We start from the raw sequence: 25934 nt of genomic DNA, 5'->3' as shown, positions 1-25934 counted from the left end.
AACTCTTCAAAAGCCCTGAAGGATAGAATTTAAACAACCAAACTTGGCATACAAAGCAGGTTCCCAGCATCTCCAGGCACACCCTGGGACAGAAGCCATTAAATTGTGGATATATCATGAACACACATGACTAATGTCACACCTTCTCCTGTTCTATTCCTGCTCAGTTCTGGCATCCTCTCCTCTGAAAATCCTTCCCCATCTCTTCCTTACTAACACTCAAAAGAAAGGGATTCTTTCTCATCAGCTTGTTTTGAGCCTCATGTGTGGGTGTCTGATCCTCTCCACTTAAGCTTTCTGAGGGTGCAAGTTATTGTCTTATTCCTTTACATTCCCAACACCCAGAAGTGTCTGCACATGCAGCTGGCACACAACAGGCACCTGATTAAACATTACTAAATGGACAAGTGAATACATTCATTGTAAAATGGTAATGGGCCCTGTGATTTTAAAAAAATCTTGTCCTTAAAAAAACATTCAGTTAATGCAAAGGTTTTCAAACTTGAGCAGGTATCAGAATTACCTGAGGACTTGTAAAAACAGGTTTTTGGGCCCCACCCCTAGAGTTTCTGATTCAGGAGGTCTGGAGTGGGGCCTAATAACTTGCATTTCTAACAAGTTCCCTGTGTCACCGAATGCTGCTGATCTGGGCACCTTGATTTGAGAGCCGGTGAACTAATTAAACCATTCATAAAACCTGAGGGATTTAACTGAAGTCAGCTGAAACACAAGTGCCAGGCCCACAGACCTCCGGGGCAGGTCATGGGAGATGTCTCAGGACTCAAAAAGCCAGTTCCAAAGACACAGTTCTGGAAACTGCTCCAGGGCAGAGAACCAAAGAAAGGGATTTGTGCAGCGGTCTCTTTCTTTCTAATGGGAGAGGGCTCTCTACAGAGTGCATCTGAGCAAGGAGGTTGGCAGAATGAGGTTCAGGGAAGAAGCTCAATGTGCACATGCTTGACTCATGGTTTTAAAAATGAGTAGTGCAGAAAACACAAACTCTGAACCAAAAATGGGATTTTGTTTAAAATCCACCTGACAGCCCTAACCGGTTTGGCTCAGTGGATAAAGCGTCGGCCTGCAGACTCAGGGGTCCCAGGTTCGATTCTGGTCAAGGGCATGTACCTTGCTTGCGGGCACATACCCAGTGGGGAGTGTGCAGGAGGCAGCTGATCGATGTTTCTCTCTCATCGATGTTTCTAACTCTCTATCCCTCTCCCTTCTTCTCGGTAAAGAATCAATAAAAAATATTTTAAAAAAATAAAATAAAATCCACCTGACATATGAAATATTTATATGCTTAAAGCAGGTAGTGTTGATATGCCTGCCCCCAAGGCATAAATGCTTTCCTAACATAAAGTACCAGTGAAAGTGGATCTGTGTAGGTTTTTCTCCTACGCATTTAAGATGCACTCCTAGGAGGTGACTCCAGAAGAGCCCTGCACTCATCTCCCAGGATGCTCTCTGCTACACCCACGCCCCCATCAGGAGCAGAAGGCTTGTACCTCAGTCAGATCACTGTTGGGGAGAATGGCCAGGTCAGGCCGCAGGCAGCAGCTGTTCAGCACAGAGTTGTATCTGAAGAAGATAAAGAGACCTAGCGTCAGGGACATGGTTGGAGTTGAGCCTGTGGCTTGGGTGCCTTGCATCTCACACAGCCTAGACAGAAAGCATGACAGAAACCAAGCATTCCTTGCCTTTCTTCATCAAATTCCTTCCCAAAGAGGATGTTGTCTCTCAGCGTGGCATTGAGGATCCAGGCCTGCTGGGCCACATAAGCGAAGGTTCCGCCGACTGCAATGCTGCCCTCTACAAGTGTCATCTAGGGGGACAGACACCATCCAATAGCATCACAATGCAAAGCCATCCCCCTAAAGCCAACAGAACCCCCCACATTCCACAATGAAGTTGAAAGTTTTGGCAGTTTCCTTGGTTGCTTTTTGGACCCAAAACCAGACCCCACCTTTGTTCCACAGGGAGCTTCAGCAGCAAAGAAAATCAAAGGTCTCCTTGCTTATGTGCGATGGGAGCCCAGACAACCCATGACTTGAATGAACCAACACTTCATTCAGCAACCTATGGGCTACTTTACATCCTTTCTTTCTAACGCAGTGGTTCTCAACCTTGGCTGCACATTAGAATCACCTGGGAATCTTTTTTAAATCCCGGTTTCTGGGCCTCATCCTCCGGAAATTCTCTTTCTTTGTTACTAATGTTGTGGCCCCACCCCATAACAAAGAAACAGAATTTCCGGAGGATGAGGCCCAGAAATCAGGATTTTAAAAGGATTCTAATGTGCAGCCAAGGTTGAGAACCACTGTTCTAAAGGCAAATGGTTTTAATTAAGGGAAGCACAAGCGGAAGGCCCTTTCAGAATCCCCTGGGGAGGATGCTGTAAGGATTTACAGCCTCGATTTTAGGGCAGGCCAACTCATCTACAGAATTAATCCAGGCTACTAGCTAGATCAGCTGCTTCTGTAAAAATGAGGATCAAAGGGGGGAAAATTCCAGTTCGACCTCAACTGGTATTACAGAGTATCCATACAATGATGGTGAACCCTCCCCTCCAACATGAAGAAACTGCATGGTGACCTGTTCACCTGGAATTGTTTTCAGTCATGGTAATTGATATGAATTGATTTCCCCATTTTACCTTGTTTCTGGGTTCCTTTTTGGACTGATTGTTGACAATTTGTCTTGCGTGAGGGATGCTATAACTTGGAACAAAGTTTCACTGACCAGTCTGTGCAGTCCTTGCACATAAAGCTTGTTCTCTCAAACACTGTAATATACAGTGTACACATACAGGTGATCGCTCAGCTCCCTTCAGATTCAATGCTGTGAAGGGGTGGCAATGTAGTGGGGAATGGGGTTGGAGCAGGGAGATGCAGATGAAGGGTTCATTTTGTTTCTACCTTTCCTGATCCTCTCCAGGAAATAAATTCAGTTTTTCTGAGGCCTTTGCTAAGCAAAGTCCAGAGAAAGAAGCAAAAAATGCCAAGGACAATAACAAAATCTTACCTGGCCTAAAATGGCTGAGATGAGAGAGGTTTTTCCACTTCCCACACTGCCACAGATTCCAACCAGTTTACCCTGGGAAAAAACAGAGCGAGAGGGAAGGTCATTAAAAGACTACTGACCACTCACCTCTAGGAACTTCCTATTTCTTTGAGGAAAAACACATCAACTACAGTCCATCAATATGGAAACTGCCTTCCCGATCACCAAGCAAGTCACTTAACTTTTTTCTCCCTTGTCAGCCACCTACTTCATAGGGTTTCTGTGGAGATACACTAAGATAACAGATGTGTAAGCTTTTGCAAAAATTAAAGATGCTAATGTATCCTATATCACTTTTAAAAAGACCCAACCCCTTTCCTGTTTTGTTGGTAATCTATGTTTTTTTTAAAATATATTTTTATTGATTTCAGAGAGGAAGGGAGAGGGGAAAGAGAGATAGAAACATCAGTGATGAGAGGGAATCATTGATTAGCTGCCTCCTGCACCCCCCTCCCCCCCCACTGGGGATCAAGCCCATAATCCGGGCATGTGCCCTTGACTGGAATCAAACCTGGGACCCTCCAGTCCGCAGACCAGTGCTCTATCCACAGAGCCAAACCAGCTAGGGCAGCAATGTATGGTTTTTTATTGTTTATTTTATTGTTGTTTTTAGAAGAGAGAACAGAACTCTTAAAAAATCATTTTATTATGATTTTTTTCTACAGACTATACATTATTTTCAATAAAAACTATTTATATTGCTCCCACTTTTCTACAAAACATTCCCAAGAATTGGAGGAATCTCTATACCACCAATCCCACATAAAAGGGGAACCCACTCCTGTGATTAACTGAATATCCTCAGGCAAAATAATGGGCAGTGTTAAAAGTTCTTAAGAACAGAGATGATTTCACAGGGCCGTTAGTTTAGAACCTTGCACTGGATGAAGGCTCACAGAAAGGGAGGAGTGAAGAATGGTGGGGTAGAAAGACCATGGGTTCTGGAGGCAAATGGGTCTCGATCTGAATCCCAACTCCACCAGCACTTGACAATTGTTGGATCTTGGCCTTGTTGCTTAAATACTGTCTCTCTCAATGGGCTTTGAGCAACTTGAGGAAAGGAATTATCCTTGTAGAACCAAGTAGTGTCCAGTACTTAATAAAAGTATGTGGGACAAAGTTTGTGTTTTTTAAAAAAAAAATATTTTATTGATTTTTTACAGAGAGGAAGGGAGAGGGATAGAGAGTTAGAAACATCAATCTGCTGCCTCCTGCACACCCCCTACTGGGGATGTGCCCGGTACCAAGGTACATGCCCTTGACCGGAATTGAATCTGGGACCCTTGAGTCCGCAGGCCAATGCTCTATCCACTAAGCCAAACCGGTTAGGGCTGGGACAAAGTTTTTGATATGGTCCACGAGTTTGAAAGATTATAGCCTGGTAGTAATGAGGAGACCAAATCACAGGTTCAATCTCTACTCAGGTCAGTTTGATTTCCACAAAGAAAACTCTGCTCTGATAATGGACAGATGACTAAAAGAGACATCAACAGTGAAGTGAGATATCAGAGGACACTAAGTTCCCTTCCTCCCCCTAAAGGGGGGGTCTGGAGAATTATGGTCTCTCTTCAAAGAGGTGTAGTTCTGTGAATGTGGGCTCGAAAGGGCAGAACGAGGATCAACAGAAAGTAGGAGAGTGAACATCCATTGACTATAAGGACCAACCCTTGAATAGAGCTGATTAGCAGTGTGATAGAGCTGCCTCAATAAACAAGATCATCGCTATTCAATAAGAAGCCTGTTAAGAGTTAACTGAAGTAAAAAAGTGACTTGAGCCAGCCAGCAAGGCTCAGTGCTTGAGTGTCAACCTATGAACCAGGAGGTCACAGTTCAATTCCCAATCAGGCACATGCCTGGATTGCAGGTTCGAGCCCTAGTGAGGGGACATACAGGAAGCAGCCAAACAATGATTCTCTCTCATCATTGATACTTCTATCTCTCTCCCTCTCTGAAATCAATTTATATAATTACACACACACACACACACACATTTTTTAAGTGACTTGAATGCCCTCCAAACAACCACCAGTTGTTTCCAGTGGTCTCACCTAGGACTACCTCCCCCTCTTGGTCATAGCTTTCAAGAGCTGGGAGCTTTTCATTCTCCCTGCAGTCTAGCTCTGGGACTGTGTGACGTGCTTCTAGTTAGTTGCTGATTTGATAAACACACTGGAACCCAGCACTCCCTACTTCCAGTGTGCCGGGAGCCGGTCCATCCTTGCTGTTTCAAGGGACCTGGCATATATGGCATATTGTTCTTAATATGTTTGTTCACCTTCTTGGCACTATGTGTTTTAACCAAGGTCTCCTCTCTGAGAAAGGTTGTTTCCCCAGGTAGGGATTTTCCCCTGAAGTTAGGGAGGGAATAAAACCTCTTAACTAAGTGCCAGGCGGGTAATTAATCACTTTAACTACGAACAATCGTGCTTAAGCTACATAATCTTTACTCCCTGGAATGAAGATAAGAAACACCCTAACCTTTCTAATAGAGATTGATAGGATTGAATCAACTGGTATAAATACAGATGCAACAAGACAGCAAGAGTCAGAACTTAGAACACAGAACTTAGAACACAGAACTTAGAATACAGAACTTAGAACACAGAACTTAGAAGACAGAACCAAGGAAGACAGAACCTACACAGAACCTAGAGACAGAGGAACTTCGCTGGAGAGAACATGGCAAAAGATCCTGGACTGAACCTGACTACAGAAATTGGCAAGAGAACCTGACTAGAACCTGGTGACTGAACCTGGCTGGAGAACCTGGACAGAGCCTGGCTGGAGAACCTAGTGGAGAACATAGATACAGAACCTGGCTGGAGAACCTAGCGAGGGAACATGGACACAGAACCTGGCTGGAGACCCTAACCAGAACTTGGCTAGAGATCCTGGCTAGGCTGCTGATCAACTGAACGCTGTCTCCGTGTCATTCCTTCTTCGCCGACTCCGTCTACGCCTTTGGGGACCCCTGGACCCGCTGGGGTTGGACCCCAGCACCAGTGATGTAGGTAAACATTATTTTACCACTGCCCTCAGTCCAAGGCCCTCTAATGTTCTCCCGGGTTAACGGTTCTCCTTGCCTCCTTCCTGATTCCCTACATACTCTTCTGAATACAGAAGCTAGAATGTTGCTCTCATATATAAGTCAGGTCACATATTTTTCTGCTCCAAACCCTCAATGGCTTCTCTTCCCACTCAGTAAAGCCGAAATCGTTACAGGAGGCTCTGCACCTAGCTCCCTGTCTGCCCTGGGCATCTACTACTCTCTCCTTTGCTTGCTCTGCTCCAGTAATAGGCCTCAGGGTCTTCGCGGTTTTGTACTTCTGCCTGGAATGCTCTTCTCCCCCAGATATTCACATGACTCATTCCTTCACCCCCGCAGGTCTTTCCTCAAATATTACTTTTTAAAGGAAGCCTTTCCCTCAGGCAACCTATTTACACTACAACCACCTGCTTCCTGTCCCAGCACTCTCTACCACCTCTTCTTCACAGCCCTTATCACCCTTTGACATACAATATACAGTATTCTCCCCTACCCATGGTTTCACTTTCTGTGGTTTCAGTTCCTTGCAGTTAACTGTGGTCCAAAAGTATGAAATGGAAAATTCCAGAAATAAACAATTCATAAGTTTTAAACAGTGTGGCGCTCTGACTGGTGTAATGAAATCTCATGCAGTCCTGCTCTGTCTTGCCCTGGACACGAGTCATTCCTTTGCTGAGATATACTCTGTATACACCCCCTGTTCATTAGTCAATTCAACTCTTTCCATGTCTCTTTCCATATCAAAGTGCTTGTGTTCTCTTATTTTACTTAAAAAGTGCAAGCGCAGTGGTGCTGGCAACTTAGATATGTTAAAGAGCAGCTGTAAGATAAGTGCTTTTTGTAAGTGAAAAGGCAAAAATTCTCAACTTAGTAAGGAAAAATCATATGCAGAGGTTACTAAAATCTACAGTAAGAGCAAATCTTCCATCCCTGAAACTGAATAAGGAAAAAGAAATTCATGCTAGTTTTGCTGTCCCACTTACGCTGTAAAAGTTGTGGCCACAGTGCATGATAAGTGCTCAGTTAAGATGGAAGAGGCATTAAAGTTGTGGATGGAAGACAGGAACAGAAAACATATTCTGAATGGCAAAGTGTTGCACCAAAAAGCACTGAGCCACATGAAGCCTTCAGCAAGGGATCCCTGAAACAAGGGACACCAAGCCATTTCCTACAAGTAAGGGATGGTTACATAGATTCCAGAATAGGTTTGGGGTGAAAAATAGAAAAATTACTGGAGAGAGACCCACCTAATTCACTTACCTTTTATTAGAGTACAGTGCATAACTGCTCTAGTTAGTTATTATTGTTAGTCTCTTACTGTGCCTAATTTATAAACTAAATGTTACCATAGGTATGTACGTACAGGAAAAAATTACCAGGATTCAGCACTATACGTGGGCTCAGGAATTCACAGGTTCTTGGAACACATTCCCCACTTGTTTGCTGTCTTTGCCACTAGAATGTAAGCTCCAGGAGGGCAGAGGTGTCTGACTGTTTGGATTTTCCCTGCTAGACCCCAGCCCTGCAACAGTGTTGGCAGAGTTGGTCATGAAAAAATGGCTGCTAAATGAGTGAATGTATACTTACATCCGGGACCCTATGTATGAAATAACCTCAACATGGTTCTGACTCCCAGTCATATTCTGTGCTTTAAACGCCTTGAACCAGGACTGTCTGTTCCAGCCACTCTCTAAAGGAGGGCCTCTGAGAGACGCCAGTCCTGTGTGCCTGGGCTGTGAGATTACACACCACAACGATCCTTTACTTGCGTTAAAAATAAACAATTATAACCGAATTGTCAGTAATAATAACAACACTGAGAATTCCTGTTATGTTCCAGGTTCTGTGTTGTGAACAGCCTATGGGTAATGAGAAGCTTACACAGAGCTATAATAACCAGAACTAATGATTACAGCTCACATACAACTACAATCACCAGAAACCTACTCAGGGCAAAATCTTGGAAAACCCACTTGAATGTTTCATTTCCTTGCTTATAAAATGAGTATCTCATGGGACTAGTTGTTATTCATTTCTATTGTTAAATACCGAAATATTCCTCTTAGAGGGGAGCTGGCTAGAATTGCTCATTGGTTCAAAACCACTCCTAGCCACAAAACAGAACTCTGCTAAAAGGAACGGCAGCTGCCTGCTCGTGCCACAGTGGACACCTGGGAGGCGGACAGGGCCGGGGAGGCCCAGCGGTTACCTCTTCGATTTCCAGGTCGATGCTGTACAGCGTCCTCTGTAGGCGGAGGCTCCCCAGGTGGACAGGCTTGCCCTCTTCCTCCTCGGGACTGGGCCGCTCGTCGCTGTCCAGGAGGAGGTGGCCCTTCTGCTCCGCCAGCGCCTCCTGATGCTCGGTGCGCTCCAGCTGCCTCGCCTTCTCTTTCTTGGCCCTGGCAGCCCTCTTGTCTTTTTTCGTTTTGGGGGTCAGCTTGGGTGAGTTCTGGATACTGGAGTGGGAGGAGTCCCATGCCAAGGTGGCATTTTTCATCTCTATCTTGATGTGAGGACTGGCTGGGTTTTTCTTTATCATGTGAACCTCTTCCATCAGAAACAAACTCTGATAGGAGTTGTGAGAGAGGTGCAAAGATGAGACACTGGATCAAGACCAGGGAGACAAGCCTAGGGCGTACACTCACGTAGCAAAACACATCAGGCTATACAGTGGAAGAAAGCTGAAGGGCAAAAGGTAGCTCATTAGTGTAGCCCCGCCTCAGACCCAGCGAGAGGTCACAGGGGTGTGGGGACACCCTCAGGAGGAACAGGACCTTGTCAATGGCCCAATGCTCTACACTACCAATTACATGCCAAACTAGTTCTTCGCTTTCTACCAGTCTATGTGACCAAGGGCATTTAACTAGCCCATATGCCAGCCCTTGTTTTCACCCATGAGTTGCTGAGTAGCAGTGGGAAAATGCAAGCAGAAAAACCACAGGGCATGTTGCTCCCTACACAGACCCTCATCACTGCTTCCCTTCCAGACCACCGCTGTAGAACCTCAAAGCCTGTGTGCTTCCCTCACCCACAACATGGCACATGTCTTAGGGGAGAGGCTGAGCTGAGACAGTGCCGAGGCCTCACTCGCTGAGGTCAGAAAGGAGAGCCTAAAGCACTACTGACAGTAGAGTACTCCTTCTTTCCAATAAGTCTCAGGTCTTCAGAATCCTGCCTTGGAACTTGTGGAAACTCAAACCACCAAAGGTAGGGACTTGCGTGGAAGTAAAGGTTATTTCCCTCAGAAACATCCTTGGGAAGAGAACACAACTCTTTCCCCACGCATCCCCTGAGTCCCACTGAGTTCTGTTAGGGGAAGAAAACTGGAACACTTCTGAAATCAGATCTGAAACACTGACCAAAATCAATCTCAGCCCAGGACTTCGATGTGTCCATGACTTTGAACCCACTTCTGACAACTCTCTTCAACCAGTGGTCTTCTCTACAGAATGGTATCCCAGTTGGGATGATTTTTTAAAAAATCTTTTTTAAGTAAAAAAAAAAAAGTAAAAACAACATTAGAAAGTCTTTATTTTATGTATTTATTTATTTATTAGAGAAAAGATGACTTTTTAGGGCCAGAACTCTCCACTCAGTTACTGAGAACCCCCTGCCATTAAATGCACCACACGGTCCCCTTCCCAAGCTTTTCGTTGGATCCGAAACTTCCGAGCCTGCTCCTTTCCTCCCTTAAATTGCCACATCTCCTACTTATTCCTATTCCCTGATCTTCCCAGAAGTGGCATGGTTCTAAGTCTCCTAGCTGATCTTCACACGTCGTCACCCTCAGGTTTCGCCTCTGAACACAGCTGTTGGTTTCATTTGGTCACAGCCTTCCTAGAAGACTGAGCTAAGAATAAGTTGTCAAATGTTGTCACCGCCTTCACACAGTAAACCATATGTTCCATCATCTCTCTCCCCTGGACAGTTCCTAAAGGACCTCTTAAACCCCAGTGGGTAATTTAGAAACATGCTCCTTCCCCACGGTCCCTTCTCACAGGCTCCCTGCCGCCCCGCACTCCTCCCAGGAGGATTTCAGCTTCGGGCCACTCTGCCATGAGGTGCTGAGTCGCAATACTTGAATTTATATCTACTTGGATTTGCACTTGCCAGGACAACAGAATCTTCGAGGTACAGAAACCATGAACCTCAACTTTACCACAGGACACTGACCATCAAAATACTACTCTTATTGACCAGAAGAATCAAATCAGAATGTATCCGTTAAGCAGAAGAAGGGACTACTCGTAGGGTTGCCAGGTAACATACAGGATGCCTAGTTAAATTCTGATTCCAGATAAACAATGAATAATTTTTCAGTGTTAAGTATGTCTCGTGCAATTATTAAATGGATGTCCCGTGTTTTTGTTTGCTAAAGCTGGCAACCCTATACTGGTGACAATCTTATCAGGACAGTCACAAGATGGCTTCTCATTACCTTTCTACAGGTTATCATCCTAGAAGGAGGAGAAGGGGGAGGGAGAGGGAATAGTGGAGGAGGGGAGTGGGAGAGGGAGGTTAGAAAGGAGGAAACTGCAAGAGGAATAAGATAGAAAAGGACTGAAGTCTCATGGGGAATATAACAGAGCTGTGGCTGATTGTGTTTCCTTTATTAACGCTGAAGCTTCCTGGATAGAGGAAAGAGCTATGAGAAAAGCCACCTGCTAATACAAGTCCTCGCTAATAAGTGAAGAGAGCTCTCGAGAAACAAGGAGCGAACAAATCTATACCACAAACTCCTATGTCTTCATCCAAAATGCCTCCAAACCCATTCACTAACAAGGAGGTGGGACACATTGATAGTTGAATCATTTGCTTTCTTCCATGACTGAATATTGTCGTTTCAGCAAAATAAAGCTCTAGTTACAATTAGACCATTTCTCTTTAGATGGCTCTGGCTCTTAGCCTTCTAGCAGCCAGGCTGGGGTGAGGGAGGGCAGGGGCTGGGGTGCATTCTTTTTTAAAAAAATATTTTTTCTCTTTATTGAATAAGATATTACAAATGTGTCCTTATCCCCCCAATGTCCCCTCATCCCCCAATCCTGCCCTCACCCTCACCCCCTGTTTGGGGTGCATTCTTAAACAAAATTCACCTAGTTATCCATAAATGAGTAGAATATCATTTGGGAAGCTCTGATTCATTTTTCTTAAAAGGTAAACCCAATTTGTTTTCTCCTGAACATCTAAGGTGATGATATGAACCCCTCAAATGCCTGAGCTTCACGCTTTCTAGCCACGAATGCCACTTGTTTTGCTGCAGGAATGCAAGAGCTGCTTTTGGCAGTGGCTTTGTCCAGGAATCCCTGCCCATACCAGTGCTGTTCCTTTTCCTTTTTTTAAAGTATTATCCACTTTCAAACATCTATCTCCCCCCACCCTCCCCAATATACCTCCCTCTTGCATTATTCTGGAGGCACACAAAAAACGTCAAAAGGCATGATCAACGAACCAGAAAAACCCTGGTATTTCTGCATTTCTCAACATGATCTAGTTTTATGACTCTCATGTCACTGGAGTCCTTGCATCATGAGTGGCATCCACAGGCCAGGAAGAGGAAAGTATCAAAAAGGGCTTAGCATGCCCTAGCCGGTTTAGTTCAGTGGATAGAGCATTGGCCTGCAGACCGAAGGGTCCCAGGTTCAATTCTGGTCAAGGGCACATGCCTGGGTTGCTGGCTTGATCCCCAGTAGGGGGCGTGCATGAGGCAGCCGATCAATGATTCTCTCTCATCATTGATGTTTCTCTCTCTCTCTCCCCCTCTCCCAAATCAATAATATATATATTATATAATATATATATTTTTAAAAGGGCTTAGCATATTGACCAATCAAAATGAAGCACTTTGGTAGAGGTAAATGGTAGGTCAAGGTAAGAAAAAGCTGAGTCTCCTGACAGCTCTGATCCTCTAGGTTTGAATCACTGAAAGGCCCAGTAAGTTATGACATATATCCATGTCTGGTCCAGGCAGAAGGGACTAACTCTGAAGAGAAGCACTGAAATCCTGGGAGCCCAAACCTAGGTGGGCCATCTACACAAGGTACAAATTCATTTATCTGAAAAGGTAACTAGTTCCACCCTGTAAGCCAGCCTTCTCCACTGGCTCCTTTCTCCCCGCGCCCCGCCCCCAGCTCCCCCACCCCATGGCCCCTTTCTTACCAACTTGCCAAAAGGCTGAAGGTGAACAAAAGCCAAGGGCAGTGAGCCTGTATGACCCACTGGAATAAAGGTAATTAGTCTTGCCAGGGACGGCTCCTGATGCGAAGAGGAGAGGGAGCCACTTACCTTAAACCTGTCGACAGCAACCGATGCTTCTGAGAGGGATTTTACTGAGAACGGAGTTACTTTCAAAGCAAAAGTCATGGAATTGAAGACAGTCACCACTGTGAAAGCCTGAAGAGAGGAAAAGAGCAGAAACTGAGCCTTACTAGGCTATGCCACCAAAATCACAAGACACCATCAATTCCCCTTCATGCAACCCAAATCACAAGATACCATCAATTTCCCTTCATGCAACCCAAATCACAAGATACCATCAATTTCCCTTCAAGTTAAGCAAGGCTGCAGCTTGACTGTCAAATGCTGGTATGAGACAGACACCTTTCTTAAAGGTAGAGTTTTTATGAGACCTTCAATTAGAATTCTCAGTAAATCTGAACCACAGAGTGATCTGTATTTTCAGAATTAAACCCAAAGTTGAGTTGACTAAACACAGCCCATCCATTCTTTGTGTATTACAGCTGAAACTTCACTCTTCCACTTCTCGGATTAATCACACAAATGAAAAAATGCCTTCTGGTTATTGGGGGAACTCCCAAATCCAGAAACAAGAGGATTAGAGCATCTCTGTGAGTGGTATTTCTAAATTTCCCCAAGCCCCGAGGGCTCACTGACCTGAGCTGCTGTGAGATCGAAGCCAAGAGTCAGGTGAACAGAGAATGTTACCACGCTGGCGATCACCATCACGATGGGAGCCACACCGACGGTGATGCTCTGAAAGTACCCGGCTTTTTCCAATATCCGCCGCTCCTCCTCTCGGATTTCTAAGAACAAAAAGGAAGCCAATCTCTAAAAAGCAAGGTAAAAAAAACCCTGCAGTATTGCTCCTCTGCCACCAAAAAAGACATGGGCGGTCTTTAGCCTCACACAAGATTTAAAACAACCCGCTAACACCTGCAATGCAAAGACTAGGTCACTAGGCCTATCGATTCCTATCATTAACGCTGACACACAAGCCTGAGGTTTGAAATGGATCAAATCACAGGAATAAATCTGCACTATATATTATCACAATGATCATCTTCTGCCCAAGTCTGATTCTCCTTGCAAATTCCTTCTGTTATAAATATAAACACATCAATTGTATCTGCAATTGGCAGTTTTGCTTGCTGACCTGACTGTTGTTTATTTCTTGTCTTGGCACTTACAGAAAAGACAGTACAGTAGTAATGGAGAATGAAAAGGAACTAAGATTTTTTTTTTTTAAGGGGAGGGGAGGGGAGTGAGGCAGGACGAAAAGGAACTAAGATTTGCTAGAGAGCCTACTGTAAGCTGACACTGGGATAGAGACTTCCACACAAAAAGCAGGATGAGTGGAATACAACTTTTGTAGGCAGAATGGTTTTCTTAAATATTTGCAAAACTTGACACCGTTACTCACAGAGCAACCCCCAGAGTACTGAGAGTGTGACATAGGAAGTATGATAATAAAGTGGTGAGGTATTTTTAAACAAATTTTTAAACTTAAAGAAATTCTTTTGAGATGCTATGCACTGACCTGAAAGGTATGACCACTGCTCAAGCTATTGGAAACTAACTACCTTCAGCTAGCAAATTAGCCATATTGAGAACTACCATCAGCTAGCAAATTAGTCATATTAAAAAAAAAAAATCCAACTCATTGCTTTAATATTTATCATACACCTTGTCCAAATCTATAATGAGCAAGAATGCTCTCTTCAAGCCAACACACACAGATAAAGATACCAAAGTCAGGGGCTGAAGGGTGAGTGGAATATCAGAAAGATTATAAAACGATAGACCTGAGAGTCAGAGGGCCCATCAGCGGTCACCCTGCTAATAGCATGCTTGGCAGATGTCCACTTAGCATCCATCTGTTCCATTTTAAGGGCAACAAAGTCACTACTTAATGAAGCAGCTTAATCCAATGCTGCACACTTCCGAGTAGTCCTGCTCTGATGGCTGCTCACATAAAAAGCTTAGGAACTGGACATAAGGTTCCTGAAGGTTTAACCAACAAACCAAGCAGTGAAAATTAAACAGCCTCCTCGATCTGAACACTGTACTTCTATCCAACCTAAAACTGCATTTAACTTTTTAGTTGTAGTGTCTTCAGGTTAGCTCACCCTGAGGTTATGGTAAATTAACAGAGCTTTTATATTTAAATTAAGTTTATGTGTAACTATATCTTCTTTTTTTAAACTCTAAAGTGTCTTTAAATATATCCCTCTTAAATTTCACCTTTTTTAAAGGCCCATTGTTCCAACTTTTGTTGAGATCTCTTTGAATGCCCAGTCTCTGCTAATTATTCCTCCAAGCGCTGTGGCTTAACAGATAACACGTTTATGGCTGCAGTGAATTTACGGATCATGGTAGGGCCAGGCACTGAGAACCTCATGACTCGACATAAATTAATTGCTTGAAAAGATAAAAATCAAACAACAGGCCAGAAACCCCATGAGTAAGTAACAGAGCTGGGTCTAGCCGTCTTGACCTCTTGCCCAGCACCCCTTTCCCTGGGATCTCATGCCTAATTACCTCTGGTGCACATGCACCCACAGAGCGCAGAGGGCAGAGGCGGAGCTCTCAGCAGCCACTGGATACTGTTTTCTGTGATGTGCCCATGACCCGACCCGAAAATTACGGGCAGGATGAGAGTATTGACGGGGATCTTTGAAACTGAATGAAATACATATAACTAGCTGAATTACCTCGTGGGTGGGGGGAAATCATAGTTTTTCAGGTCTCAACTTCCTCATTGGTGAGATGAAGTCATGGGTACAAGTTGCCAAGAACCCTATCAGTGTAAGTTCATAAGGTATTATAAGAACTTAAGTTACTGTGATCCTATGACGTTAAGGTTCCTAGTAGCTAAAGTGATCTGGAAGCAGAGAAGCCGGATTCTTCCTACCACATGCACATATGAAGTCTGTAAACTCACTTTGAACACTTTGAGAAAATGCCTTGACCCAGGCATACATTTTAATAAATTTAATGTAGGTGAGGACTTCACTCATTTTCTGAACACGATCATCTGTAGTTGTTACACATTTTCTCCTGAAATATGCAGTGATCCGAGACACAAACATCTGAAAGAAAAAAGAGATGTTATTCCAAAATCAGAGCTTATCCAATTTAAGAGCTGTCTAGTCTCTCTGGGGAATAAATCTGTTTAAGATTATTATAAATAAAATGAGGGTCATGTAGTTATACTATCTTTAATAAAAGTGGCCCTTTAAATTAGAATCAAATATTTAAGTCTTATCCCTTTGTAAAGAAGCTAAGACATACATCAGCACAGAAAGACAAACAATCAAAATAAAAAATGGGCAAAGGACCTGAATAGACACTTCTCCAAAGAGGACATTCAGATGGCCAACAGACATATGAAAAAATGCTCAACATCACTAATCGTCAGAGATGCAAATTAAAACTACAATGGTATCAACTCACACATGCCAGAATAACTACCCTCAATAAATCAATAAACAACAAGTTCTGGTAAGGATGTGGAGAAAAGGGAATCTTAGTACACTGCTGGTGGGAATGCAGACTGGTGCAGCCACTATGGAAAACAGTATGGAGTTTCCTCAAAAAATAAATGGAACTGCCATTTGACCCAGAAAAAAAAAAAAGAAGCTAAGACAAATATTTGTTCTCACAGTAATAACAGATATTGAGTGCTGCCAAACGGAAGGAGGAGGACCCTATCAGTGCCAACATGAGACAGAGTGACTCAAACACTCTTGTGTTACCCGGGGGCAGGGTTCACCTGCTGGTTTTCCGCTTCACTCAAATTCTCTCTTTAAAATCTCATTAGGAGCCACTGCTAATGAGGCTCCTATTCAAAGTCCAGATTCTGCCTGTGTGGACTGAGCACTGTCTCTAGCTCCTCCTAAACTTTTCCAACGTAGGAACAGCTTTGAGGAAATTTCCAGTAAGAGATGTGAAACTTCAGTGGTGCCTACTAAACATAACCCAATGGAAGTAACTTATCTAACAAGACGCTGCCAAAATACAGCAAGGAGGCTTACTCACCATTGCTGGATAAAAGAGGATAAAAACAGCTGATCCCAGGAAGCCTGTTGGTCCCAGAATAATTACATTATAAATCATGCCCAATATGGCGACAATGGGTCCTCCGGCCAGCAGGCTGCCCATGGCGGCGGCCTCAAACATCCTCTGCCCGTCGTTGGAGCACAGGTTGATGAGCTAGGAGACATGGAGAGCAGTGAGTGGCCCTCTTGTCTCAGGAGGAGGTTACAGGACAAAGTGGGGACCTAAAGGAACGAAACAGCTCAAGCAGGGAGCTTTCTCTCTGCCCTGAAGCCAAGAACCCTTACTCACCTCCCCCACGGACTTCTCCTTAATGCTCTTCAACTTCAGGATCTTCTTAAACGCCATGGTGAGGATGGCCCCCCGCAAGCGGACAGCAGTTCGGTAATTCAATGCCCAAGTCATTGCAAGGGACCAGGAGCGCACGATTTCTGTCAGGAGGAGGCCCAGGACTAATAGCAAGCTGTACTGGAGGTTAGAATCTGTGCCCTGGGAGTACTCCAAGAGGTGTTTCACCATGAAGGCCTACAGGGAGAAACACACGCCACTGTCAGCACCTGCACAGCACCCACACACCACGCCACAGCTTTATGTTAAGTTAGAAAGAGGAGGCCGCTCCACTGTTCAGTGGCCAGCGTAGAGGCAGGGAAACACCTCCTCGGAGGCCCAGACGTCACTGGCGCCTGCCTGCAGTAATTTCCTCAGGGCGTCTTGCAGGAGGGAGTTCTAATTTGAAAAGCTCTTCCTTAAGGACAGCACCACAACTGTTACTCTTTCTAATGTAACATAAACCTGTCCATGAGCTGAAATTAATTCTAAACACACAGTCATTAAAAAGTATATATTTGACCTTATTCCAGCAGCTCCACACATTGATACATTTCTTTAAATGAAATGAAGACCTTTTTTGGGGGGAATCGTTTCAAACGTGCTTATTTGATAAAAAGGAACAGTGTACCTACAGTTGGACTGGGGAAGAGTGAGAAGTGCATTTGCAAAACATTCCTGAAAATAAACATCCGCAGTTTAATAGCACAGAAGGGAGCAAACAAAGCAGACTTTTCACAAATCCAGAGACCCTCCCGCGGGCCCTCCCCGCTCCCAGCTCCCTCCCGAAAACAAAAACATGTTACCTCAGGTAGCACATGTCTAACACCACCTGCAGTGAGGAAGGCAGCCAGCCCCCAAGGACCACCGAGTGCCACCTCCAGCTCTGAGGTCCTGCAACGCCGGAGCACACACTCACACAAGGCACATTCAGCAACAGGATTAAATACCAGGAAGTGGGAGGTAATGTACTTTTATTGAAAAAGGAAAAAAAAAAAAAAGTACCATCTTCAAAGAGCATCTCACAGACACTGTACAACAGGAGCATTGCGGTAACATACATGGGAACATACAGAGTCGAGGTATACAAGGCTAGCCATCTAACAGGTCATCTGGCCACTGGCCGCTGTTTTAGCCACACACAGTGGAAATACAGAATAGAACCATTATCTGTTTCCAGAGTCCCGAGTAGAACATCAAGCTGACAGCACTTAATCGACCAGTGCTCCTGACGCTGCAGGGAGTCTGCAATGGAGTAGATTCTCCAGGAATAAAGACCTTGCTGCTAAGGAAAGAGAATTAAAACAAAACAAAGCCCCAACCTCTCCAAAGAGGCAACTCTACTTAAAATCGCTGACACTATTGGTTCGCTAGGCTATGAGGAATGACTTCTGCTCAGGACAGAATACAAAATCTAGGCCTCAAGGAAAAACGGGTGGCATCCTTCGGTCTTTTCAGATCCTTGCAGCTAAAATTGATCTTGCCCAAAATGAAACAAAACAAAGCCACAGCAAAAGAAAGCCAAAGCAATCCCCCACCCAGAAGGACGGAAAAAAAAATTTAACAAGAAACCCATCCACCCACCTACCCCAGATCCTTCCAGCGAAGGGGGCTCTAGAGCTGGAAACCAGCTCTGAACGACAGACAAAAATGGAGGCCAGGCACCACTGTCCTGAGAAGCTAACGCTGATCCCAGAACCCAGGCTCTCTCTGGGTTAATTGGCATTTCTCATTTTTCCTGAGAGGAAAATAATACCAGATGCCCACTAGATCCTAAGAGATCCCCCACCAATCAGATTTACGTCAAGTCTCAGTAAATAGCCTGATTTAATAAGTAGGAGATTTCAGATTGTAAGAACTATCGTATTCAACCCTTCCCCTCCCTCATTTTTAGGTTTAGATCCATTGTGTGGGTCACCACTGCATACAGCTGGTTTGCTGGTTTACTAGCAAGAAGATTGGCTTCTTTTCCAGTATGCAATCCAAAATGTGGAACTGAGTCGCTGAGTGGCAGGGTCAGAACCCCATTTTCCGCACGTGAAGCAACTCAGCAAGATGGCGATGCAGTAAAGCATTTTCTCATACACCTCGGCACCCGAAGGAACAGTCTCCAAAGGAAGGCGTGAAAAGACAGCAGGTTGCAGTTTGGGGTTCTTTCTTTCCCATACCTTTAGGGTGCCGTGCTCAGCACCGGTAATAGCGTTACTACCTCCCACACGGAGGAGCCAGGGAAGGTAAGAGACATAATGAATGCTTACACTATGCAAAACTTTCAAAGGGGGAGGGGAGGAGAGGAAACAGCAGAGCAGATTAAAGCATTTCCAACAATACGGTTTTTAAAAAACAATTACATTTCAAACCATTTTGTACGGGGTAAAGAAAAAAAAAAGTTTTTCATGGCAAATCCAACCAAAATTATGTTTAAAAAGAGTTACAAATTTATCATGTAAATTTAAACAAACTGGGAGAAAATGTGAGATTGTCAGCATAGCTGTCTGGCTGTGGAAAACATTCCCAGTGAATAAACATTACCTTACCTGAACTCTTGGCGAGAGATTCTGCCCAGCTTGACTCTCTCATTCTGACCGCAGAATACAGCCAATCCTGAAAATTCTAAAGAACAGCTTCTGTCACTGGTTCCACTACAGAGAGACTCCCCCCAAATCCAGATTCTGACAGCACCAAGCAAGCTGCAGCTGGAGAGAGGTCGGAAGGGTGGAAAACTTACCTCTCTAGAGGCTTTTCACTGTCCTTTCCCCAAAAGGCCCTTGAGCTGAGTGAGCATTCACCAAGAGATAGCTCTGCAGGAGGTAGCCTTCTCTGGCAGATCTACAGGGAGGATGCTAATTCTTTACACACGCATCATAGGTCAGGCCTGGTCTTTTAAACTCTTAATCCAAGAAGGCCACACAAATCAGCTCTGTAAATTCAGCCAGCTGGCCCCTCATCTTAGGTGGGGACCATATCCTCATAGATTCTGGTATTCCATTAATGTTATGGCGACCCTTTTGGATACACCCTGCACAGAGTGCTGGTCCACTGGCATCACTGAATCCTTGGATCATCTTGATCACAGATGTCCAGCCCTGGCTGGCCAGCAGTTTAAAAACAAAACGCAATAACTTGATTGTGTTTCACCTGCTCTGCATATGGCCAGCAAGGGTCAGTGAGGCCTGAGGGGAGATAAGAAATATGCCATATATGGGGGGAGAGGGGGGCTCTTATGTAGATTTCTGTAAGAACAGACTAATTCAGTTTGAAAGTTGTGCCATATTAGCAAATGTGCAAAAATCTAAAACCGATGTTCCTCAAAAGGATTTAAGCCTGGTTGGTACTAATCTCAAAGCCAGCCTGTTTCTTCAATTTCCAATTGAAAAGAAAGTTATTAGAATTGGAGCTCCAAAAAAAAGAAGTTTGCACTGTTTACAATTTTAAATCTTTTTGTCAATGGGAGAGACTGTGGTCAGGACCATTGCTTTCTCAACTGTTCTAGGATGAATCCCATGAACGAATACAGGCCTTACGGTGCTCTTCCCCAAGGGTAGAGAGAAGGAAAGCGTGCTGCTGTTCTCCTATTTTAGGAAGACTCAGCTTTCCCTGGCACCTAGGAGAATTTACTGAAGATTAGTGTTTCAGTGAGCTGTGCTTTAAAAGACAGATTAAGGAATACTCAGATGCTCAAGGGAGTGACTGTAGGCCCTCAAAGTGAACATGCATAGGTAATTTTTTTTCCCAAGTAAAAAGTGAAAATCCCAACCATCTATGGGATAATAGTTTTTGGTGAGAGGAGCCAAAGAAGTTCTTGCATTGGCCAAATGTAATCAATAAAGCCTGAAGAGCGTGCTACCCAGTTGAAAGAATTCTACGAAGGATCAGAGCAGCCACCAGCCCTGTAGTGAAACAATGACAGAAGCTCTTCTTGGGGGAAGCTGGCCCCACGAAAACGTTTGCCATTCTGGTCAATAACATAATATTCAGTTACAGTCCCTCTTACTTAAAACTTACACAAAAATGTGTTAGTTGGTCAATAAACGGAGAAACCCAATACCAGAAAAGTAGTGTTTTTTGCTTCAGAAAAGAGGTCAAAACTTTTTTTTTAAAGGCATCAAACATTTTTTTTAAAAAAGCAGAAAAACTGTAAATTAGCTTTACCTAATCACCATGCATCTTAGGCACATACTTACCCAACCCATGAACCTCCAGCTTACCCACACACGGAAAATGCACAGTATAGTAGCACTACTGCTCCGATGCCTCAAGGCAAATATATAGAGAATAGATTTAATCAAAGGCTCAAGTGTAAGGCAGCACAGCAGGTGTAAGAAACAGGTGTTCAGAAGACAGGTGAACGTCACTCTTACCTACTCTGCTTCAGTATACACAAGGAAAAAACCACAGTTGCCACCCCAACATTTGCCGCAGTTTACAATATAGACCAAACTGAGAATGGACTCCAGGTTACACTCTAAAATCCTCCACAGTCCTCTAGTTTCTTCAGGACTCATTTGCTACGGAACCATCAAACATGTGACAACTCTGCCTCCAGGTGTTTGGTGCGTCACCGGCACTAGCTCAACAGCCTATGCCACACCAGGCTGCTCTCGCCCACACACAGCACTGAGAGACACACCTTCCCAAACCAAGACTGTCATTTCATGTCGACACACAGCAAAGCAGCACAGTCCTCTGCGGAGCCGGACTCATTCAGTTTCCCCTCCGCCCCAGGACAGCAAGCCAGTTCTGTTTCTTATCTGGCAACTCGGCCCCCACATCCTTCCAGCTGCTGACAAGCCACTCACTCCAAAAGCAATTGTTCCCTTCCCTTAGAACTGGAGGCATCTCTAAGGCTGCTAACTAGCCCAAAGGTGAGCACAACCCCTGCAACAGAACAAGAGTGTTAGAGCTGGCCATGGCCGGGCCCCTGGGCACTGTCGGAAAGGATGGTTAGAACTTACTGGTCCACTGAAGCCAGCCAGCTGCATGATCATCAGGCACACGATGGAGAGGATGAGCCTGGTGCGGCAGAAGATCCACACAACCCTTCGGAGGGAGGCAGCTTCTGGCCCAACTTCATTCAGCTCTTCTTGCCACAGTCTCTCTAGTCTTAACAAGGGCACATGTCCTCCGTTACACATCTCCCCAGGGAACATGCACACCCTCGCTTCCCTCCTGCCATCACTTTTTGTCTCCAGGCTTTGACACCACTCACAAGAGTCTTTCCTTTCAAATTATGCACCTAACCTTCACCTTCTGGGAAAAAAAAATACCCTCCCTGGGTGCCTATATTTTTACCCTGCACAGGGAGCCTCTCAGGATACAGAAAATACAGATGAGAACAAAAGTCTTTCCTTCCACCCAGAAAGATTATCCCTGCACAGCCTTTGTTTGTGGGTAAGAACTTCCTTTCTCAAGGATCCCTAACGCTTTCTGAAGGATCCTGTGGTAAGATGTAGAGTTGTAAACTAGATTTTAATCATGACAATCAGCTACCATAAAAATGTATTCTGTCACAAGGCAGCAACATAATCTCCCTGTAGACTCAGGAAGAGAAGCGGGGCTGAGAGAGAGAGAGAAAGCCCGTGGTTAAAACAGGATTAAAGGTCAAATAGGAGATAAAGCAGAAGAGCAAAGAGAAAGTCATCCCAGCTGCCCTCCCTCCACCCACTAGCCCCGATCTTAAAAGGACAGAGCTGAGGACTTCACACTGCTGAACCCACACCCCTAGCTCAGGCCCTACGCATCCAGTACGTGGGACACCAGGGTGGACCAGAGACGCCTACCTTCTGTAGTTCACATCAGAAGAGTCGTACTTGGACAAAGACCACACGTTCTCCATGGAGAGCTCTCCCTTCTTGTGGGCCAGGCGGGCCAGGGGAGAAAGCCAGGAAAAAGTCATATAGGAGAAGAGCCCAGCATTGTCCACTGGGTGCTGGTGTCTAAGGAGAGAAAACCCAAAGCACAAAACTGTCAACACACGCCGAGAGGCCAGCCGGCACTTATAATAACGCTGTTCAGTAAACGGAGCTCTGGACTAGAAACGGGCCCCCAAGTGGTCTAGTCTTTGCCCGCATTTTCAGCACTGCTTTTGGTGCTTCACAGAGGAGTCACCAGGAGAACCTCTTACTTGGAGGTGGTCCGAATGGGCTTCAGAGCACTTAAGCCGTGATGGTACTTCCCCTTGGGATGTTCCTCATCCAGGATTCTGAGCTGAGAACGCGTGCAGACATCCAGGGAAAGGCCCTCAGCTCGGGCTGCGGTTTCCAAGGCATCCTGGCATTCCAACTGTGTGAGCAGATAGGGAGAGAGGACATCACAACATCGGAACATAACAGATCCAACTGCAAGCCAGATGCATCTCAACTGAGACATTCCAAAGGTCCGTGGGTTAAACATCTTGTATGGTATGAACCTGTTTAAGAGCATTAAAAACCAGACACCTAAAACTTCTAAACCAGTGGTTCTCAACCTTCCTAATGCCGCAACCCTTTAATACAGTCCCTCATGTTGTGGTGACCCCCAATTTCATTGTTACAAATTGAACATAATTAAAGCATAGTGATTAATCACAAAAACAATATGTAATTATATATGTGTTTTCCGCTGGTCTTACGCGACCCCTGTGAAAGGGTCGTTCGACCCCCACAGGGGTCGCGACTCACAGGTTGAGAACTGCTGTTCTAAACTAATAGACTTCATTTTATTTTTCTGAGCACTTTTAGGTTCAGAAACATTGAGCAGAAAGTACAGGGTTCCCATGTACCTTCTCATCTGCCCTCTCTCCTTCCCATCCATTTCTTGCATTAGTGTGGCTCATGTGCTACTGAATGGGCCAATACTGACACAATTACTCTGACCTGAAGCCCATAGTTTACATTAGAATTCACTCTTTGTGTTGAACATTCTAAAATTTATATTTTTGTCACCAAAATGCTTTATCTTTCATTTCCCAATATGGGCTGAGAGACAATTACTTCACTAATAACTGCAAATTCTTTTGCTCATTTTCTAAGACAAAAAGTTAAAGATCACCTCCAATAAGGCAGCCCCGCCACGTAGGAAGAAGATGTACACATGTCTCCTGTCCTTCCCTCTTATCAGCAACAGGGAGAGCAGGACAGGGTTTTTGCCTGGCTGCACAGCTAAAGAGCTCCACACCCAAATTTCTGCAGCATGAAGCCGAGGGTCTCAGGAGTTGAAATACAAAGTTATACATATTTGCTATAAAGCTTATAAATATCAATTAATCGGATGAACAGACATGCATGAAGTTCAATATCTGACTGTGGCAGAAGAGGGTGGCCAAGAAGCTATCCCCATTTTCTCTAAAAGGAACGAAAGCGCATGCCTTCCCGTTGCAGAATCAGAGCATTTTTCCTCAAGAGAGGATTTTAAGTACATCATCCTTTTCTCACATCATCACAAATATTTCCCCAAATTGAGAGTTAAGGGCTGCAGCACCTAACACACTGCGCTTTACACAAAGTATTGTTACACCCCAACTCCTTTCCACACAGAACAGATGCCAAATATTAGCTGAACTGAGAGAGCCGGATTCATGCAGAGGGATCACAGGCGTGGGCGCCTCAGTGGATTGTTCCTCAAATACAATAGCTTTAATTCACAGGCGAGGTGCTGCTGCTTAGTATCAGGAAACTACACAGTCCAGGCAAAAGGGAAGCACATTTTTTCCTTTGTCAAAGGCAAGGCAGATCAACCTCAAGAGAGTAACAACACAATGACAAATGAGTCAACACAAAGAAAAGAATTACTCTACCAAGTCCTTAGGCATAAGGTGAACACTTATTTAGTGGATATGGACTATGGTACCTAATAATGAACTAAATAAAGGCATGGGGCAGGAACTTGGGGGGCACCTTTTTCCCAGATGGGGGTGCTCATAGGGATCATTGTTCCTGTGCTGGGACCTCTCCCATCCTAGGGCTGACTGGCAGCCATATCTGAGTTTCCATTAGCATGACCCACAGTTTGCTCCACCCTGGTATTTTCCCGAGACCCCATCCCATCCAATTTTCAGCCTCACCCGAGCTGTTTGCAGCAGCTTTTGCATATGAATGGACATTCTGGCTCAGACTTCAGACTTTTCTAAAACCTTTCAAACAAGCAGTAGCTGGCATCAGCATGCTCCAAACCTATCGATAAGAGGCCCCAGACCTCACACTAGTACCAGCCTGCCTTGCTTCACAGCCCCGCCTCGCCTGGGCACTTCCAACCCAATACAAATAGCAGCCATCTGTTGATCTCTCTGTAGCTCCTGCTGGGTGGCCTCAGGCAGTGGCTGACTTTATACCTCCCAGGAGACTCCAGAGCCAGTGCACCCAGTGGACAGCTTCAGACCATACCAGGTGACAACTGTACACATCCACAGGTGACACACTCAAGGGGACAGACTCAGTGAGCACCAAAGCCCCACTGATGCAAGTCCTGCTCCAAAGGGTGCCTCCTGCACAGCAGCTCTCCCACTGGTCCTAACAGTTAATTGGCCTGAAGGTCAATTCCTCCCAGTGATGCCAACAGCAATCAAGGCTCAACTACAACAAGACTGTGCATACAGCCCACCTAGAGGGCCCAGCTCAGGTGACAGGGAGGCTGAGCCACTGGGCGCTACAAGACACCTACTACACAAGGACACTCTATCAATTCCAGGAGACATAGCAGCTCTACCTAATACACTGAAACAAACACAGGGAAGCAGCCACTTAACTGGAGTTTAAAATGGTTTTCCTTTTCATCAAAATCGGTTACAAATCATCCTCTGTTAATGCTGATTTGTGACAAGATTTTACAATTTCATCTCTGAAAATGTCTTTTCACACAGATAAGTACTGCGAAATACTGAAAAGCAACCCATGAGTATATGACTTTAATTGAACATATTTACCTCTTGGAAGGCATTATAGAATTCTATCAGATATTTCTCTTGACATCTGCTTTTATTATGACACTAGTGGCCCGGTGCATGAATTCATGCACATTGAAAGTGAATTAATTAGAAGAAATATTTTAATATTGCTATTTGCTCTTTCTCTATAACAGAAGTGTCAGAGATGAAAGAAAATTAGTAAAATGTACATGAAAACAATAAATTTATTAATAAATAAACAATAACATGATATAACAAAGACATGATATAAAAACAACATTGATATAAAACATGATATAAAAACATTATACAAAAACAACATTGATA

The 25934-nt window shown here is 44.5% G+C and overlaps 1 protein-coding gene across 5 annotated transcripts in view; it reads right to left on the bottom strand.

Moving 5' to 3' along the window:
• ABCC5 (ATP binding cassette subfamily C member 5) overlaps positions 1–25934 on the bottom strand; it is an 86873-nt gene that overhangs the window by 35411 nt on the left and 25528 nt on the right. For 3 of the 5 annotated variants that reach the window (XM_036347845.1, XM_036347847.1, XM_036347846.1), the window contains 12 exons: positions 22851–23008; positions 22507–22662; positions 21682–21829; positions 16691–16924; positions 16382–16555; positions 15285–15432; positions 12998–13146; positions 12389–12496; positions 8316–8672; positions 3022–3093; positions 1698–1822; positions 1506–1578 (listed from right to left, as the gene is read on the bottom strand). In XM_036347845.1, the coding sequence (XP_036203738.1) occupies positions 1506–1578; positions 1698–1822; positions 3022–3093; positions 8316–8672; positions 12389–12496; positions 12998–13146; positions 15285–15432; positions 16382–16555; positions 16691–16924; positions 21682–21829; positions 22507–22662; positions 22851–23008 (1902 nt within the window). Of the gene's footprint in view, positions 1–1505; positions 1579–1697; positions 1823–3021; positions 3094–8315; positions 8673–12388; positions 12497–12997; positions 13147–15284; positions 15433–16381; positions 16556–16690; positions 16925–19263; positions 21561–21681; positions 21830–22506; positions 22663–22850; positions 23009–25934 lie in introns of those variants that run through there. The other 2 variants (XM_036347850.1, XM_036347849.1) reach the window with 2 other exon arrangements.

Source organism: Myotis myotis, unplaced genomic scaffold (assembly GCF_014108235.1).
Source record: "Myotis myotis isolate mMyoMyo1 unplaced genomic scaffold, mMyoMyo1.p scaffold_m19_p_2, whole genome shotgun sequence".
NCBI lineage: Eukaryota > Metazoa > Chordata > Mammalia > Chiroptera > Vespertilionidae > Myotis > Myotis myotis.
The sequence above is the reverse complement of the archived record's forward strand: the minus strand, read 5'-3'. Positions and strand labels throughout refer to the sequence as shown.